Source organism: Mus caroli, unplaced genomic scaffold (genome assembly GCF_978045245.1).
Source record: "Mus caroli unplaced genomic scaffold, Mus_caroli_1 scaffold_4, whole genome shotgun sequence".
NCBI lineage: Eukaryota > Metazoa > Chordata > Mammalia > Rodentia > Muridae > Mus > Mus caroli.
This window is the reverse complement of record NW_028227259.1, coordinates 78,728,056-78,745,092: the sequence shown is the minus strand read 5'-3', so window position 1 is coordinate 78,745,092 and position 17,037 is coordinate 78,728,056. Positions and strand designations below refer to the sequence as shown.

The window sequence follows — 17,037 nt, the reverse complement described above, 5'->3', positions numbered from 1 at the left end:
ACTACATCCCAGCCTAGAAATATTCCACTGTAGGAATGTGGAGGCTTTCCTGTTGCCGGGACAACGGTATTTTCTTTCTTGCTTCAGTCTTTCACCCTATGCCTCTGCTTCCCATTGACCTGACTGGATACTTCCTTTAACATAAGCTACCTACAGGATAGCTTTATTCCTAGCTATCCTTTCGATTTTCCCCACAGTTGAAACAGACCCAGGCATTTGTAAACACTGTAAGGATAGAAAGAGACTGCTTCCTCCCATGTTACCCAGTCCAGGGCATGCTGTATGCATACGTATAAAAATATTTTATTTCTCGATGTTTTCAGTACAAACATCAAAAAGAGAATTTCATCAAAGAGGTTTCCAAACTTATTATTAGGTTGGTTGCAGGGCAAGTGAGGGAGTAGGGCTATAATGGGAGATATCGGCGAGAAAAGGAAGAATGTTAACTCACTCCAACAAACTCTTTTCTCCCTGGAACCACCGGTCTGATACTGTACATTCATATTATTTTCAGAATTTCCTGTTTTTATTGGCATGTGACATTTATTAAAAACTTATGATCTCCCACAGCACTCAGTGCAGTTAAGTGTTCCCACAGTGAGAGAGAGAGAGAGAGAGAGAGGGAGAGAGAGAGAGAGAGAGAGAGAGAGAGAGAGAGAGAGAGAGAGAGAGAGAGGGAGAGAGAGAGAGAGAGAGAGAGGGAGAGAGAGAGAGAGAGAGAGAGAGAGAGGGAGAGAGAGGGAGAGAGAGAGAGAGAGAGAGAGAGAGAGAGAGAGAGAGAGAGAGGGAGAGAGAGAGAGACTCAAGCATGCATGTATCCATGCAGAGCTGTTTATACTCCTGGTTAGTGCGGCCAGAAAGCAGTTTGGAGACACCCGTTTACTTGTTATCAGTTAGCTCTGTAAAGCTTGGCAGAAAGCTGATCCTGCAAGCCTAGGTCTGCTGGAATGTGTTCTCCAGGAACAACACCTCGCTCGGTGAACACTGCTCGGCTCTGAAGTAGAACAAGGACCATCAAACATTCCCGCAGAAAGTGTACTTTGGTCTCTGTCTCAGTGCCTCTAGGAATGGAATCTGTCACCTGGCTTTCTTCACCATAAAGCCTGCTTTAAAACAAAAATGGGAGGAACGCTTTCCTATGCTTTGGGTAGGAGACAAATGTGCTTCTGTAGAACTTGTGGTTGAAGAATGCGGACAAGGCTTGGCTGAAGAAGACATACGTCACCACCAGCCACCAGGTTAAGTTGTGGAGCCCAAAGGTGACAGCCATGGAGATGTAGATCATCAGCTCTGCTAGGTAGTTAGCTGAAGACACGTACTCGAACCAGTCTCCAAAGGGGATCCGGTGCTGGCAGTGGATGACCACACCTGAAACGGAAGGGCGATGGCTTGTTACCGCTCCACTTCTAAGATCGCTGACAGAACCTCTACCGAGTATCTAATCCTGTCAACCCCCACTGCCCATCAATTGTAGCCAGGCAGGAGTGTTGCGTGGTTTCAATTCTAGCACTTGGGAGGGAGGCACATGCAGAAGGATCTCTCTGAGCTCTGAGGTCACCCTGGTCTACCTAGTGAGTTCCAGGATAGCCAGGGCTACACTAGAATGACCCCCATCTCAAAGCAAAAACAGCAATGAGAAAAAAACCAACAAACCAACCAACCAACCAATCAAATAAAAAACAAAACCAAAAATCAAATTGAAAAACCTAAAGAGCCCTCTGCTTGGGTTTCCCACCATTTCTCACAAGCACACTGTGTAACTTTACATAAACCGCTGAATCTCCCTGTGCCTCTGTTTCCTCACCTAGAGAACATGAATCATGCAAACCATACCCATGGAGAGCCAGCCCAGGCTAACTCAGAAGCTAAGTTTCTTTCCCTCAGCTGGGGTCACAGGACTCCATACTCAAGTACATGTGTGCGGTGCCGTCCCCAGATCTGCCACCTCACTTTACCAAGCAGAGGAGGACTGTGATTCAGAATGGTGTCTGTCAAAAGTGGGTATCTGGCTGGGCGGTGGTGGTGCACGCCTTTGATCCCAGCACTCGGGAGGCAGAGGCAGGCAGATTTCTGAGTTCAAGGCCAGCCTGGTCTACAGAATGAGTTCCAGGACAGCCAGGGCTACACAGAGAAACCCTGTCTCAGGAAAAAAAAAAAAAGCGAGTATCTGGTATCGACAAGGGAAGGAAGGGACAGAGGAAGCAGCCCCTGAAGGCGAGAGGCCATTCGAGAAGCCCCGGAAGTCACCTCACCTTTTTTGTTTCTCCTGAGGTTGCTGAGGATGACGTGGCATTTATACTGATGGGCGGATGACCAGAAGAACATCACCGTGCCCAGGATGTGGAACCACCGGGCTTGTATCAGTAGATTCTTCCCCAGAACATACACTACGGGAATAGGAGTTCTCCTGTTAGCCAGTGCCACAGAGTTGCAGCGGTCCAAGAATTACGTCATCGTATTACCCTTGCCCAATGGCCTCCGGACAGTGAGAGCAGCTTCCCAGTCTCCGAAGCTCTGGTGGTCCCAGGCAGAGACCGTATTGACATCTCTCAAACATTCTGCAAGCGCTTCTGGAGCAAACTCAGTCCACCCCCGGGTGACTTACGGTGGGGTCAGATTGCTTTGTGCATCTACGGCTGAGTCTTCTTGCTTACTTTTTCCCATCCAGAAAAAAATTCTCTAAAGAAACGTCTCCCTGAGCTGCCACCCGGAGTCCGGCCAGGGAGATCCTCAATACAGAAAGCTGAGCTAACCCAGGCAAGGTGGGTACATGCCTGTCAGCCTAGCACTTGGGAAGCTGAGGCAAGAGGATCATGAGTTCAAGGTCAGCCAAGTACATAGGAGTTCAAGGACAGTTTGGACTACAAACCTGGGAGGGAGGAGGGAAGAGGGAGGAGGGAGGAGGGAGGAGGGAGAGGGAAGAGGGAGATGGAGAAGAAAGCATGCATGCACTGCCCAGTTCTGGGTAGTAGAGAGATTTTCTGAGGTAAAGGGTAACTGGTCTCTCATAAAGAGAAGAACAACACAACAATGCCCTTTCTGGATCAGAGAGAACCCAGTCTGAGACGCCGTTCCCAAAGCAGCAGCTCCTGTAGCGAGGCCTTCCCTTTGATGTGGCACCAAGGACGGAATGGAGACTGCAGAAGGTCTCCCAGAGCAAATCACTGGCACGAGAACAGCCAACAGAATCCTTACCATCATTAGCAGAACTGACTTCCTCGTCTTAACTGAAGAGATAAACACTGTCCACTGAACGCCGGCTATAGCCAGGGGCCCTCAAGCTGAGACAAAGCCCTAAAAAGCTATTTGAGGTAACAGCACTGAGGGTCACGGTGCTCTACACAGAGCCCCTCAAGTGGGAGTCAGCGGAGGCTAGTTAATGGCTGACAAGGATCCACCAAACTCACCTGTGGTGATTTCAGTTCCAAACCCGCCTCTTCTGGGCCACAGACACTCCTTTCTCTTACATAAGGGCCCTGTAAGACTGGTCTGCGCCCTTGACCACCGACACAGGTTCTGAGGCCAGACAAACCCAGTGGAGTGGACCCAGGCCCAACAGACACTCAAACCTACAGGATTCCTACCAGATCCTACAGATGGCAAAGACAGCTTTCCCCACTGTGGAGGTGAGTTTTGATTTGCCTTTTTTGAGATCGGGCCTTGCTTTGTAGTCCTTGCTGGCCTGGAATACAGTACCTGGACAAAGCTAGCTTTGAACTTGAAGTGGTCCTCTTGCCTTTCCACCCTATGCACTGAGAGCATAGCTGTGAGCAACCTAACACCCCGGGCTGGCATACACACCCGCTGCGAGGCACTCTCCACTTAACCAACCCCCTCTTCGTGAAGCTGCTTCTTGTCTGCAGTGTTTGGTCTCAACACTAAGGGGGAGTAACCAATACAGTCATTCTGCTCCAGTGACTCCAGGAGACCCCGTGAGCAGAAACCAAATGAAATGGAAGCAGTTTTATAGTGCTTAGGAAGATATTTTCGTGTGTTCCTCAGCTGCCTTTTATGACCATTTTTTTTTTTTTTAATGAGGCAGAATATAGAAGCTGGGCTCCACCCACAGAAATAAATTCAGAAAAGTGATGTAAGGCCAACAGAAGCTGACAGAGAGAAAACTAATGGGCAACCAAGGAATCTAGAAAGTTCTCTGGCCAAATAACCCCAGATGATGGCTGTGCATCTGAACACCAAGGGGAGACCTGGGCGGGAAGTCTGACTTGATGAATGATTACTATGGATTTTAAGTGAGAGCTGTTCTCCGGAGGTTCAGGGATTTGAACCCTTGGTCTCCAGTTGGTGAGGTTTAGGAGGTGCAGCCTTGGAGGGAGCACAGCCCTAGAGGTGAGCCTGGGACTATACAGCCTCTCCCTACTTGCAGTTTTCTCATTCTGCTTCCTAAACATGGCTGCGATGTGAGCTCTCAGCTCCCTGCTCCTGGTGGTTTGCTGCCACGCCTAGCCTGCCTGCTGGGATCGACTCTCAGCCCTCTGTAACTGTGCCAAGTTAAGGTCCTCCTTCTGGAAGCCATCTTGGTCATAGTGTTTTATCACAGCATCCAGAAAGTATCCAATGCAATGAAATTGTTAGATCTAGTGAGGAAACCCCCACCCAATTCCCGATTCGGCGTGCACCCAAAAAATCACGAAGGACCATCTCTTGATGTAATTACATGAGGACGTTTAATTACGGAGCTCCGGACCGACATGCATCCCACACAGGAGATAACGGATGTCGGCCCTGAGGCTCAAAAGCTAGGGGTTTTTACGGGGTAAGGGGCTTAGGGGTGTGGAATTCAGCATAGCAACACACTATTGGCTTATTTAAACATTAACAGAAAGATTACAGGGCATCAGGACTTTGTTCCTGTGGGCTGGGGGCTTATCTTTGTTCACATAGCAACCAGTTGATGTATGACTTTACCCGGCGTCAAGGGGCAGTAGACAGAGGGGAGGTTCTGGCCAGGTGGTGTTGACTCAGATAATATAGCCCTGCTGGTCCTTGCATATCTTTTCATCTTTACAGTCAAGATGTTCTTAGAAATGCCTTAACAACAGCCCTGCCCTGGCATGCCTGGGGGCTGTTCTGCCGGGGCTGTGGGCTCCTAAACAACTCACAAGTTACAATATTTCATCTTCCTTCAAAATCTGGAGGGATTAAAAGAGAAGCTGCCTGAATAGCTGGAACGAGTAACTCATTCACAAACTGACGGGCTACCTGGTCAATAAGCCTACCTTTCAGATAATTCTTACAGCCCCAGGAAGTGTATTATAGCAACAGGGCAGACTTTAAGGAGCACTCTGAGACTGAAATCAAACCAAAAAAAGGCTCAGTCACTGGTAGTTGGAAATACAGATCGATCTTCATCTTAACTTATGATATAGGACATGGAAAAAAGGGTCCCAGAAGATCTGGGCTGAAAGCCCAAGGCTTCAAGATCAAGTTAGCCTCAGCACCAATCATTTCAATCACCAAAGAGGAGAAGAACTCTGTCATCTGTACATATCGTCTTATGAAACCGAGAGTCAGACAGTGCTGTGCAGCTCCACGTAACACACCAACCAACTTCACTTCCTTCTCACACGCAAAACGTTTGCTTCCCTCTTCCTGGCTAGAGAGCACTTGGAAACCTTAAGGCAATCTCCATTTAGCACAACACTCGGTTTTCCTCTTCCCTCAGGCTGCCCCACATGAAGAAGGGCTTTGTCGTGAAGGCAGCCATCCCAAGAAAGAAAGTCAAGAGAACAGTTTGCGTTCCTCCTTCAAATCCAAGCTACTTACCTCAAGCACCTCTGTCTCCTGCTCTGTGATTTAATCCCATAGAGTGACTTCTAGACAATGGGGCTGTGGGGAGGCCTCTTCCTTTAGTGGCCCTTTCTTTGGAGGCTCCCACCTGCTGTTCAGACCTCAGCTCTACTTCCTCCTCCTACAGTTTAACTTCATTGTCCTTAAATGGCCCCAGGAATGATTTGTACTGTCCTATTGTCTCTGAAGGTTCTGCTATGAAGCTAGTGTTGTTCCTAGGTTTTAGTGGTCATGATGGTTAAGTATCTACCTGTTGACATGATGACTTTAGAACCTACTGCCAGGGCCACTTATGATGACTTTAGAACCTACTGGCAGGGCCACTTACCATTCTTGTCATCCATGGGCACTTGGCTCAGTACAGTCAGGCCAACAAGCACATAGTAGACAAGCCCGAAACAGTACTGCACGACGTGAATGGCTGCATTAGAGAAGACACTGATGTAGAAGCACTCAAAGAGTCTCCGAAGGCTGTGGACCCAGAGGAACACCAAGACCAAGAAGGCAGACAGAGCCAGCTCAGCCACTGCAATGCAGGAGAGAAGGGGACATGGTCAGTCTCAGTCTCTCCTCCAGGATTAGGTCAAGGGTTGAGTTTACTCACTGTGCAACCTAAGACCAGAGTCAAAGGGCTACAGAGACCATTTAAACTAATGCTTCCTCCTTCAAAGTGGTAAATTAGTGGCAGGGTGCTAGGAAGGGGGACAGCACTTATCTCTGATGCCCTCATTTAAAAGCCTTCTGGGGTACATGGGCATCACCATGAAGGGTCAAGGTGCTCAGGGCTCAGGGTCCGTGGGTCTTTAGTTCCTGAACCGACTCCTGAATGTAGTCGGTCAGGGACAGACTCATAGTGATGTTGGATCAGTTCTATCTGGTGGGACCACATCAAGGGAGAGACAGAGGCAGGTATCAAGCAGGTGAATATTCCTTTCCAGATTAAAAAAAATAAATAAAAATAAAGGACAGGTTGGAGTTGAATAGTGAAGCACTTACCTGGCATCCGAGAAGCCTTGGACTCCATCTCCAGGGCTGCCAAAGGAAAAGCAAAGGAGAAATGATGCGCTTGCAGAGAGAGAGGGCCCCATGATCCACCTTCCTACAGGCCCGTCATTACATGCTCCAAGAACATATGAGCAAAAGCTCGTTCTTAAAATATCGTAAACGCTAGTCCCTGTTCTTAAAAAAGAGAAACACAAGCTGGGCGGTGGTAGGGCACGCCTTTAATCCCAGCTCTTGGAAGGCAGAGGCAGGGGGATTTCTGAGTTTGAGGCCAGCCTGGTCTACAGAGTGAGTTCCAGGACAGCCAGGGCTACACAGAGAAACCCTGTCTCAAAAAAAACAAAAAAACAAAACAAACAAATAAAAAGAGTAACACAGACAGGCACTGCAAGGACACAGCCCAGTGAATTCTTATTCCCAGGTCTCACTGGGACCCAGGTGAAGAACCTGACCAGCAATCCCTTAGTGTTTCTTTCTAAGTATGACCCTGCCCCAAGGTCAAGGACTCCACTCTAACGTCTATCAGTATGGATTCACTTGCTCTTTGTATTTTAAGTAAATGAAAACCCAGTTTTCAATTCTTTATGAACATGTTAAAACAAATAATAAGAACTCCTCAAATCTAATCTAAATACATAAACAGGGTAAGCAACAAAGAGACATGTGCATAAACACGGCAAGCAACAAAGAGACACGTGCATAAACAAGGCAAGCAACAAAGAGACACATGCATAAACACGGAAAGCAACAAAGAGACACATGCATAAACACGGAAAGCAACAAAGAGACACATGCATAAACACGGCAAGCAACAGAGACACTTGCACAAACACGGCAAGTAACAAGAACATGCACACATTCGGACCCCCAGCCCCTTCCACAGAGCCCTTACCACTGCTACTCAGTTTCATTGTTTAGCAGAAGACTCACGATACAACATTTTTCTTTTTTAACGAACTAATTTATTTACTCTATTGAAAGCATATGTGGTGGGTGGGTGTGTGTGTGTGTGTGTGTGTGTGTGTGTGTGTGTGTGGTGTAGGTCAAGGACAGCTTGCAGGAGTCAGTTTCCTCCTTCCACAACATGGGTCTTGCACATACACCGTAAATCACCACGTCTGGTGGGAACAACTTTACCCATAAGCCATCTCACCAGTCCCCAAACCTTTCTAAAAGTTTACCAAAAAGTGATTTTTAATGTCAAATTTCTCTGAGCCCTAAGACTCGATTCCAGCTGTGACTGGATAAATGATAAATAAACGTGTCTATGAAAACTTGAGGTTTTTCCAAAGCTTCCCCAGCACGTGTGAGGCCATCTTCATAAGATTATCACACACTGATAATATCAGAAGGAGAACAGCTGACCAGTGCCTGAACCCTGGGCTTGGCCAAGGCTCACTGAGGACTGGAGACCAACTAACCAGGCAAACTCTGTCCGCCCTCACTTACCAGGCCCTGCAGAGGGACATGATTGGTGAGAACACGGACAGGAACCAGGAATGGGCTAGGGAGCCAAATTACCTTGGAACTGCGTGGCCCCAAGAGTTCTGAGCAGAGCACCAAGCCAGTTTGGAAAAGGTGCTCCCAGGAACAGCGACTGAGAAAGCAGCCAGAGCAGGGAGCCATTCCACACAACTGAGATGACGTAGAAGTGAGAAAAGTACCTGCAGAAGGAGGAAGAGTTAGGCAGCGGCCAGCTACAACCTCTCCAAGTCCTGGGACCCGCCCCCTCTACCCACATCCCAGAGCAGAGTTTCAGTTGAGCTAGAGAAAGTACCCAAGGAGCTGAAGGGATCTGCAGCCCTATAGGTGGAACAACAATATGAACTAACCAGTACCCCGGAGCTCTTGACTCTAGCTGCATATGTATCAAAAGATGGCCTAGTCAGCCATCACTAGAGAGGCCCATTGGACTTGCAAACTTTATATGCCCCAGTACAGGGGAACGCCAGGGCCAAAAAGTGGCAGTGGGTGGGTAGGGGAGTGGGGGGGGGGGTATGGGGGACTTTTGGGATAGCATTGGAAATGTAAATGAGGAAAATACCTAATAAGAAATATTTTAAAAAAAAAAGAGAGAGAACCTGAATTGTACAGGTGGGACTATTTCAAAAGGTACCTCCAAGTCACAAGACCCATTAAACTGGAGTAGAAAAGGGATCAGTTAACAGTCTGTTTCTGGGTAACAAGATGGCCCCTGAATTCTCACAAGGCGCTGAAGAACTAAGTCGTGCTAATATCAGTGAGATCTGCGAAAGACCCTTAGATCCCAAACTGGATCATGGTAATTGAACCTGGTCCTTTGAAACAGCAGCGAATGCTCTTAGCTGCTAAACCTTTGCAGTCTCATACACCTTATTTAAAAATTAAAAACTTATCATTTATATGTGTGTGCGCAAGCACTATCGCAGATGACCCAAGTTCGATTTCCAGCACCCATGTCAGGGAGCTCTGCCTACACCTTCAGCTAAACTAGCTGGTCATTAATTCCCATGCTCCCTAGCACTGGAATTATAGGTGGTGTACTATGTCTGGCTTTTATGAGTGCGCTAGGGATCGAACCCAGCTTCTCACGCTTATGTGGCAGGCCATTTACAACTTGATCCATTTTCTTCCTCCTCAAGCCTTCCAAATTATTTTTTATTAAATTTGTTTCTCATTACGTGTGGTTGCTGGGATTTGAACTCATGACCTCTGGAAGAGCAGTCAGTACTCTAAACCACTTAGCCATCTCACCAGCCCCTTAATTTTTTTATAATGTGAAAAAAATTGCAACAATAACACTAGGTGGCAACGCCTTATGATTCTATGTCTCCAACAACTAAGACCATGAACCTATTTTATATAAATCACTTACAAAGCAAATAAACATAATGTCACAAAACCAAGTAAATGAAATTAGCGATGCTAATTTAATGTAAAAGGTGCCACTGCTTTGCTAAAACAAAATCACTCACCATGCCAGGAGCACCACTGGGGTACTATGTGGTGGTCAACTCCAGCAACCCTCTCTGCTGTGCTGTAATGGGGACACACCCACTGTGATGGTTCGAATAGGTATGGCCCCCAGAGACTCAAGTGTTTGAATGCTTAGCCCATAGGGAGTGGTACTACTAGGAGGTGTGGCCTTGTTGGAGTGGGTGTGGTCTTGATAGAGGAAGTGTGTCACTGTGCAGGGATGTGCTTTGAGCTCTCCTATGCTCAAGCATTGTGATACAGTGACATTGAACACAGTCTCTCCTAGCTGCTTGCGGATCAATATGTATAACTCTTGCTCCAGCACCATGTCTGCCTGCTGCTCTTTCCTGCCATGATGATAATGGACTAAGCCTCTGAAACTATAAGCCAGCCCCAGTGGACATGATATCTCCTTACAGCAATAAAAGCCTAAGACAGCCATCCTTTTACTCAGGTATTGGGGAATTCTAATTCGAATGCTTGCATACCTCACCAGCTCACTCACAGGTTCTTCTGAGCTCCACCATTCTATGCCTCTCTTATCTGAAACACCTAGGATTTTTGCAAATACACTGACAGAGAACTTGAAGGGTGAGACCCAAGTCTAAACACAGAACGTACTTATATGACTAATACCTTATATACCTGATATGCTAAAGGTGACCTTATATAAATGTTACTGTTTAATGTATCTGCCGTTTGACCATCACCAATCTCATGAAGGCAGGTGTACATGGGGTACTGTGTCCACACGCAAGAGTTTGGATGCCGAAGCGTTTCATATTTTTGAGTTAGAGATGCTCAGTTTGGATTTTATTTTCCTCTATTCAAATCAATTCAGGTAATCATGTGACCTCCCTGGTTTTCATACACTAACACTAATCTCCTTCTCTTCTTTTCACTTTGCCTTGAGACAATCAAAGATGACTGGGAGCCAAAGAGAATTCAACATCAGCTCAGAAGCCTTTCCACGTGGGCCACAACATGCCTGTAAAGGAAGTCATGCCTGCACCCATGCCCAGAATCCCAGTTTGACAAACTCTGACCTGATCCCATCATCCTGCTCTAGCCCACTCTGTGCTCCCAGCTGCAGCTGGCAAATCCTGCCAGAATTATCCACCTACCCAGCTGTTCAGAAACCACGTAAAGAAAGGCCTCATTTTCTCAAACGCTTGTGCATCACAGCCATTTGCCACCATAGCTCCTAGAGTCAGCTCTGTTCCAGGTCATCCTTAAAACATACTGTCCGAAGCTTAGCACAAGTGTGGGCTGAACACTCTGGCCATGCAAGGTTAAGAACGCTTTTAACTGTATGCTTTGCAGGTTTGGGGGTGAAGGAAGGGCTGGGTACTTGATCTATTTTTAATTTCATAAATATTTAGGTCCAACTTAAAGTGGGTTAGGCCAAGTTCTAGGAGCCTGAACTTGAAGGATGTAAACAGACCTGGTCTAAGTCTTAATGGGAGACCCTTTTAGTGGAGTAAGTAATGTTTTCAGGCATCTATTGTAATATTTGACAAGGGACCAGAGTAGTAGGGATGTCATTATGGATCAGTGGTTTGGTGGCTTTTCTGGAAGGGACATCTGTACAGAATATGCAATCCTTGCACGCTTCCTTAAAATGTTTCTTTAATAAACTTTATTATTAAAAAACAAACAAAAAACAAACAAACAAAAAAGAACCTTGAGGGGGCTGGAGAGATGGCTCAATGGTTAAGAGCACTGACTGCTTTTCCAGAGGTCCTGAGTTCAATTCCCAACAACCACATGGTGGCTCACGACCACCTGTAATTGGATCTGATGTCAACCTCTGGTGTGTCTGAAGACACCTACTCATATAAACAAAATAAATAAATCTTAAAAACAAAAACCCAAATTTGCAAGTAAATAAAAACATCACACACTAAAATTAGCTAAACCAAGGTCTATTCAATTGAGTAATACCATTCTATATTGTTAGCATGGGCATTCAGAATGGAGCTGTGAAGTTGTACATTAGAGTTTACACTTTCAGTATCTAATATATTTTATGTACTTATCTGCCACCAAATAACTAAAAAATTAATGGTAGAATTAGAATTAGGAAAACAATTGGTTCTATATCCTCCTTTAATAACTGGTATTCTATATTCAGTTCTTTCCTGCCCCTTACATTTAGCCTTTTTCCTTCTCCTTTCTTCATGGTATAATGTAGTCACATATATATGTGTTCACACATACATGGATCATTGGCTAGGGTCTGCATATGAGAGAGAACATTTAATTTATTTCTTCGTGAAGTTGTGTGACTTCACTTACTTAATAGCATACATCTTAAGCCTACGCATTCCACATGAAGTTAAAATTTTGCAGGAAAATGGATGGACTATGAAAATGGGTGTACACTATTAAGTGAGGTGCCTTGCACACTGTCCAAGCAGAAGAAAAGACTACAAGGGCCCTGGGGGTGTGTGTGTTCTGGGTGTGCTCCCTCTGTGGCTTCCTTGTGGTTGTGTAACATAACCAGGAAGAGGGGACAGAGGACACAGAGCCCTATAAGGATGCTGGCTTTTGTACTGAGGAATCCCTCTAGGCTTACCAAAAATAAAGCATTTTTTAAAAGAAAATCAGTCCTTTTCACAGTTTCAAAAGATCCATCTGAATATTTTGAGATGGGCTGGGGAGATGGCCAAGCAGCCGTTAAAACACTTGCTGCTCTTCCAAAAGGCCAAGGTTCAATTCCTAGCACCATATAGTGGCTCACAACCATCAAACCCATCTACTTCCAAGGGATAGGGATCCCCATTCTTGCCTCCAGGCGCACCAGGCATGCACATGATGCCCAGACATAAATGCAGGCAAAACATTCCTAAGCAAAAAATAATGAGCATCTATCTGCTGATGACATGGAGGCTGTTTAGTTGTGACATAAGGGACATAGCCTGGGAAGCAGGGGAAGAGGCATGGTTATGAAATGTCATCTTCACAACAATCCCATAGTTTGCTTTCTTCTCATGGCACATGGAAAACTACCGGTTTCTTATCTAAGGGCACAGCAGTGGCTGCAGTTGGCTCTAGGTGCAGCTAGAATGACTGGTGTTTACATCACACTCTTGCTCCCTTGCCTTCAGACGAGGCTTGCCTGAAATTCTTTTCCTAGCCCTGCATCACACACAGCCAATTTATGTGAAACTGACAGGCAGGTGAATCAGTTGTTTCAAATGAACTGCTAAGCTATGCCTTACGTACGGCGCTACTTCTCCCACGCCAGCTTTACTTTAAACACACATCATTGGTTTTTAGTCTCACATTCTGCTCTGCTGTCTGAACGTCTTAATACAGGAAACACTTTCAGGTCTTTATAGGAGGTCCTATATCTTGCTTGTCTTTATAAAGACTCAAAATGCACATCTCAGATCCCCACTGCCTTCTGGCTAAGACACCACGCTCCTCCTTCTGTTCCTCCGTTTTCCTCCTTCAGTAACTTGCTTCCTAGAAGTGCCATTTTCCAAGTCCTGAGGGTAGGGACACGGCTATCTTTATGACTGTACATGGTGTAGGTACTCCTTTGACCAACAACTACTTGGGTGTTTGTTATGGGCTATGGCTGAACGCAGGGAGGAAGAAGGACTCTTGGCAGATGCAGAATTATCATTTTAAGTAAGGCAGGTATCGAAGGCCTTACTGAAGATACTGTATCTGAGCTTTTACCATGAGCCCGCCCGGTGATGGGGACAAACACCCTGAAAACAAACAACAAGCCAGCCAGCAATGGATCCCATGCTGGAGAATAGGAAACAACATTCCAGGAACTGACTTAGGTTTTATTCTTGCTTCCTTAGGAGAAATAATTACCAATGAAAGGACCTAAATACTACCATATGTGCAGAAACGGGGTTCCGCGCCGCCCGTTTGTAAGTGTAGAAGTCACCAACTTTTTTATTTTCATTCCTGGCGATGTCATTACATTTTGCACAAGGAGAAACTATTCAAAATATATAAGTCAGAAGCATGTTAGCTAAGGTTACCAAATACTATAAAATCTGGATTAACCGAGATATTACAAAGTGCCTCCCGCCGGGGTAATCCAATGCCATTGTATTTTTTAGACATGACTCAGGTCTGCATGGTGGAAGAGCTTGCCTGGCACCCTGGAGGTCAGAAGTTCGGCATCTTACACCAACAGGCAGGCTGCAAGGGCTAGCCACCACACTCACTGTACAACCAGCCTGAATTTGTGAACACATGGATGAAAATGTTGAAGATGCCAGGTCCCTCACAGGTCTGTCATGAGGATCAAGGGAAGAAAGGCTTTCAAGTCATTAGCACATGACATAAGAGCAACTCCACTCTGGTAGTGCTCTCTAACTCAATTACTATAATTTCCCCATTATGAATGTGCTAAGCACAATGCCATGGGAGGTCCTCTGGAAACAGGGAAGTGAAAACCTGTCAACTCCAGTTACCCCCTTTTCATATAAAGAGAGGGGCAGCCATTAAAAAGGACAATGTTTTGAAGCAAATATTCTCCTATTTTGTTTTGTTTTTTTTTAAACCTTTGTCTCAATTAAAAATGCCTTTGCTTATAGGCCTGGATTTGTTGGACCTTCTCCAGTATTGAAGGAAAAACAAACAAAAACCAACCCAATTTAGGGAAAAACAATAGGCCCTGTCACCTCAGAGCACCTGAACACCTTGGGAAGTTCTGCTCTGAGTTCTGGAAGAAGGAAAGAATAATTATTTCACAATACTGTTAAGAATTAGAAGAAGCCCAGAGTACCAAGTGTTACCGGGATGAATACAGGGAAGGCCTACCTCTTTCTTGGCTGTTACATAAAGGCAGACTTGAGTGTAACAGCTGAGGAGTCCCATCCATAGAGATTGAGTATAAGTGATTTTTAAGTGTGCTTTGAACTCTGGGGACACTAGAACCTCTCTCAAAAGTCAGAAAATAAATTGCTATATAGCATAAGGGATATAGGCCAATCAAACCCGAGGATAAGAGGACAGCAGGATGTTCTTAAAATTGGGCCTGTAAGGAAGAGTTCTTCCGGGTCTTAATCTCTTTACCATTCATTCTTCACAATGACATGGAACTCTGCTCTCACACTGACCCCCTGAAAGACCCCCTCCAACAGTCAGGACAGAGCTGAGGCCAGTTGATAGCCCCACCGCCATCTGCAGAGGTGGGCAACGGCTACAGATTTCTAAAACAATCTAGATGAATCCGTCAGAGCCCATCACATTCCTTCCAATTCAGTTCTAAATGCAAATGTATGATGAATTTCATTTAAAAAAGTGACACAGCTTTACTATCTAGAATATTGACTGTGTTAAGATGACTTCTCCATCTACATACTGAATTCATCATGGAGTTAAAAAAAAAAAAAAAAAGGAAAGCCTTGTAGCGGGTCTCATATTCTCAGCGGAGTCCATATGTGCCCCGGAAGATTTTAGTATTTCACAACTTGGTTACTGAACCTTCCGGATGGGTTGGAGCAGGGCATCCTGGGCTAGTTTGCCAGAGCACCTGTGGAGATGCAGGTTAGAGATGTCTACACAGCCCCAGGGGAGCACACACTTTCTTGACTGTGACAGATCAGGCTGAGAACTGCGGAAATCGAGGAAGAACTTGCCTCCATGTCCATGAATTTCCACGACCTCAAGTTCTGGGGAGGGGAAGCGGAAAACTGGGGGTAAAGAAGTCAGGGCGGCTCCCTGGGGGCCGGGCCAACTTGAGATGCTCTGTCATTTCCGGGGACGGCTCGGGGACAGCCCCTGGCTCACGTGCCCGCGCCGCCTCTGTTGCCCCCTGCCGGGCGCGCCCGGCCACCGAGGTTACCTCTTGGGGACATCGAAGGCCCTGCAGACGGCGGGGCGCCGCGAGCCGGACTGCTTGGTCTTCCCGTAGCGGAGCAGGTCCTGGAAGAGCGCGCAGCTCGGCAGCAGCCTGGCGGGCGCCAGCTGCAGCAGCAGCGCGAACAGGAAGGCGGCGGCCAGCGCCAGCCACAGCGTCCGCAGGGGGTTCAGGGCCGAGAGCTCAACCCCGGCCCAGCCAGCCATGGCCCGGGAGCCGGCTACGGATGCGCGCCGCCGCGCCGCCCTCCCTCTCTCACCCCCTCCCTCCCTCCCGCCTCGGCGGCGCGCTTGGCAGTGACGCGGCTCCTGGGCGGGACGCGCGGCCCTGCCCCTGGCTAGGCGCTCCGGAGCTGGGTTGTGCTCCTGCTCACCTGGGGCGAGCAGGCTGCGCTTTAGACTTTTACTGCCTCTAATCTAATTCCGAGATGCAACTCCAACTTGAAGTTCTGCAGGAGCATGCGAGACCACGTGCTACAGTCCAAGTCTTGTAGAGATACGTTACACCTATTTATTAAGTGGAGTGGAGCTATGCCACGAGGTGTGGGTGGGAGCCCAAGACAGCTTGGGGGGAATTGGTTCTCTCCTTCCACCATGTGGCTCTTCGGGGATCCTACTCTAGAGGATCTCACCAGCCTGTGTCAGTTTCTGTAAACGTTGACTGCGGGATTACTGCTGCGAAAAGTGTGAAGAGAAATTTTGGTTGAAGTACAGGCTGAATTCTAGGCTGGGTCCCCAGAGGGGTCCCCCAGGAGTCAAGATGTGAAGGATCTTAGTACCACGCTGGTCTACCGGAAGCACTGGATTCATTAGCGTACTCCAGATGTGGGTCACTTGTAAATCCAGGGATGACCTCTGGAAAGACCTCGGTGAGGGAATTCTACGCTTTGTCAACTGTAGGCTGGAGCTGCTCCCGCAAACTCTGGATTTTGGAGTGGAAAAGCAGAGTAATGCGCTCTATGGACCTACGTTCTTCACCCACCTGCTCCATGGACAAAGTGTTTAACTAGCTGTGTCTGCTGCCTTTATGGCTAGGAATGAAAAGATTTGGAAGACCTTTATGCACTCATTGGCTCGAGTCCATGGGGCAGTGGGGGGTGAGAGGGAAGGCGGGGTGTGAGACAGCAAATCTCCAAAAACCTCCCTCCAAGGATCTGGCTCAGATGCTGTCTTTCAGGCATCAGTGGAAAACACCATCACGTGTTAGATGAAGGCCTGGTTCCCGGTTGACAGCCGCGCTTAGTGGGATTTCAGGCTATCGGGTCCTTGAGGTCCTTGCAGGCTACTCAGAAAGGAGGAAGCAAATGGGATCCAACTGTGTACCCCTATAATCCAAGTCTTTATCACAGCCATGTTTTCAACAGAAACATGACCACACCCCTAAATCCACCTTGATGTGTTTAGCCAAATTATGGTACACTCTCATTTTCTCTCTAA

General features: G+C 46.9%; 1 protein-coding gene across 1 annotated transcript; it reads right to left on the bottom strand.

Annotated features, from left to right (window-relative positions):
- Positions 1-276: 276 nt before the first annotated feature.
- Positions 277-15,948, bottom strand: Srd5a3 (steroid 5 alpha-reductase 3). The gene is made up of 6 exons (XM_021163311.3): positions 15,587-15,948; positions 8,332-8,474; positions 6,805-6,840; positions 6,137-6,334; positions 2,253-2,387; positions 277-1,368 (listed from the first exon to the last, which is right to left on the bottom strand). The coding sequence occupies exons 1-6, from the start codon at positions 15,805-15,807 to the stop codon at positions 1,109-1,111; spliced, it is 993 nt and encodes a 330-aa protein (XP_021018970.1). The 5' UTR covers positions 15,808-15,948; the 3' UTR covers positions 277-1,108.
- Between the last annotated feature and the right edge of the window lie 1,089 nt (positions 15,949-17,037).

Excerpts from the sequence above, each read along its gene's own strand:
- Srd5a3 (XM_021163311.3), bottom strand. The coding sequence starts at position 15,807 with ATGGCTGGCTGGGCCGGGGTTGAGCTCTCGGCCCTGAACCCCCTGCGG. Across the intron at positions 8,475-15,586 it reads GCCTTCGATGTCCCCAAGAG|GTACTTTTCTCACTTCTACG; the intron begins GTAACCTCGGTG and ends CTCCTTCTGCAG. Across the intron at positions 1,369-2,252 it reads CCTCAGGAGAAACAAAAAAG|GTGTGGTCATCCACTGCCAG; the intron begins GTGAGGTGACTT and ends CTTCCGTTTCAG.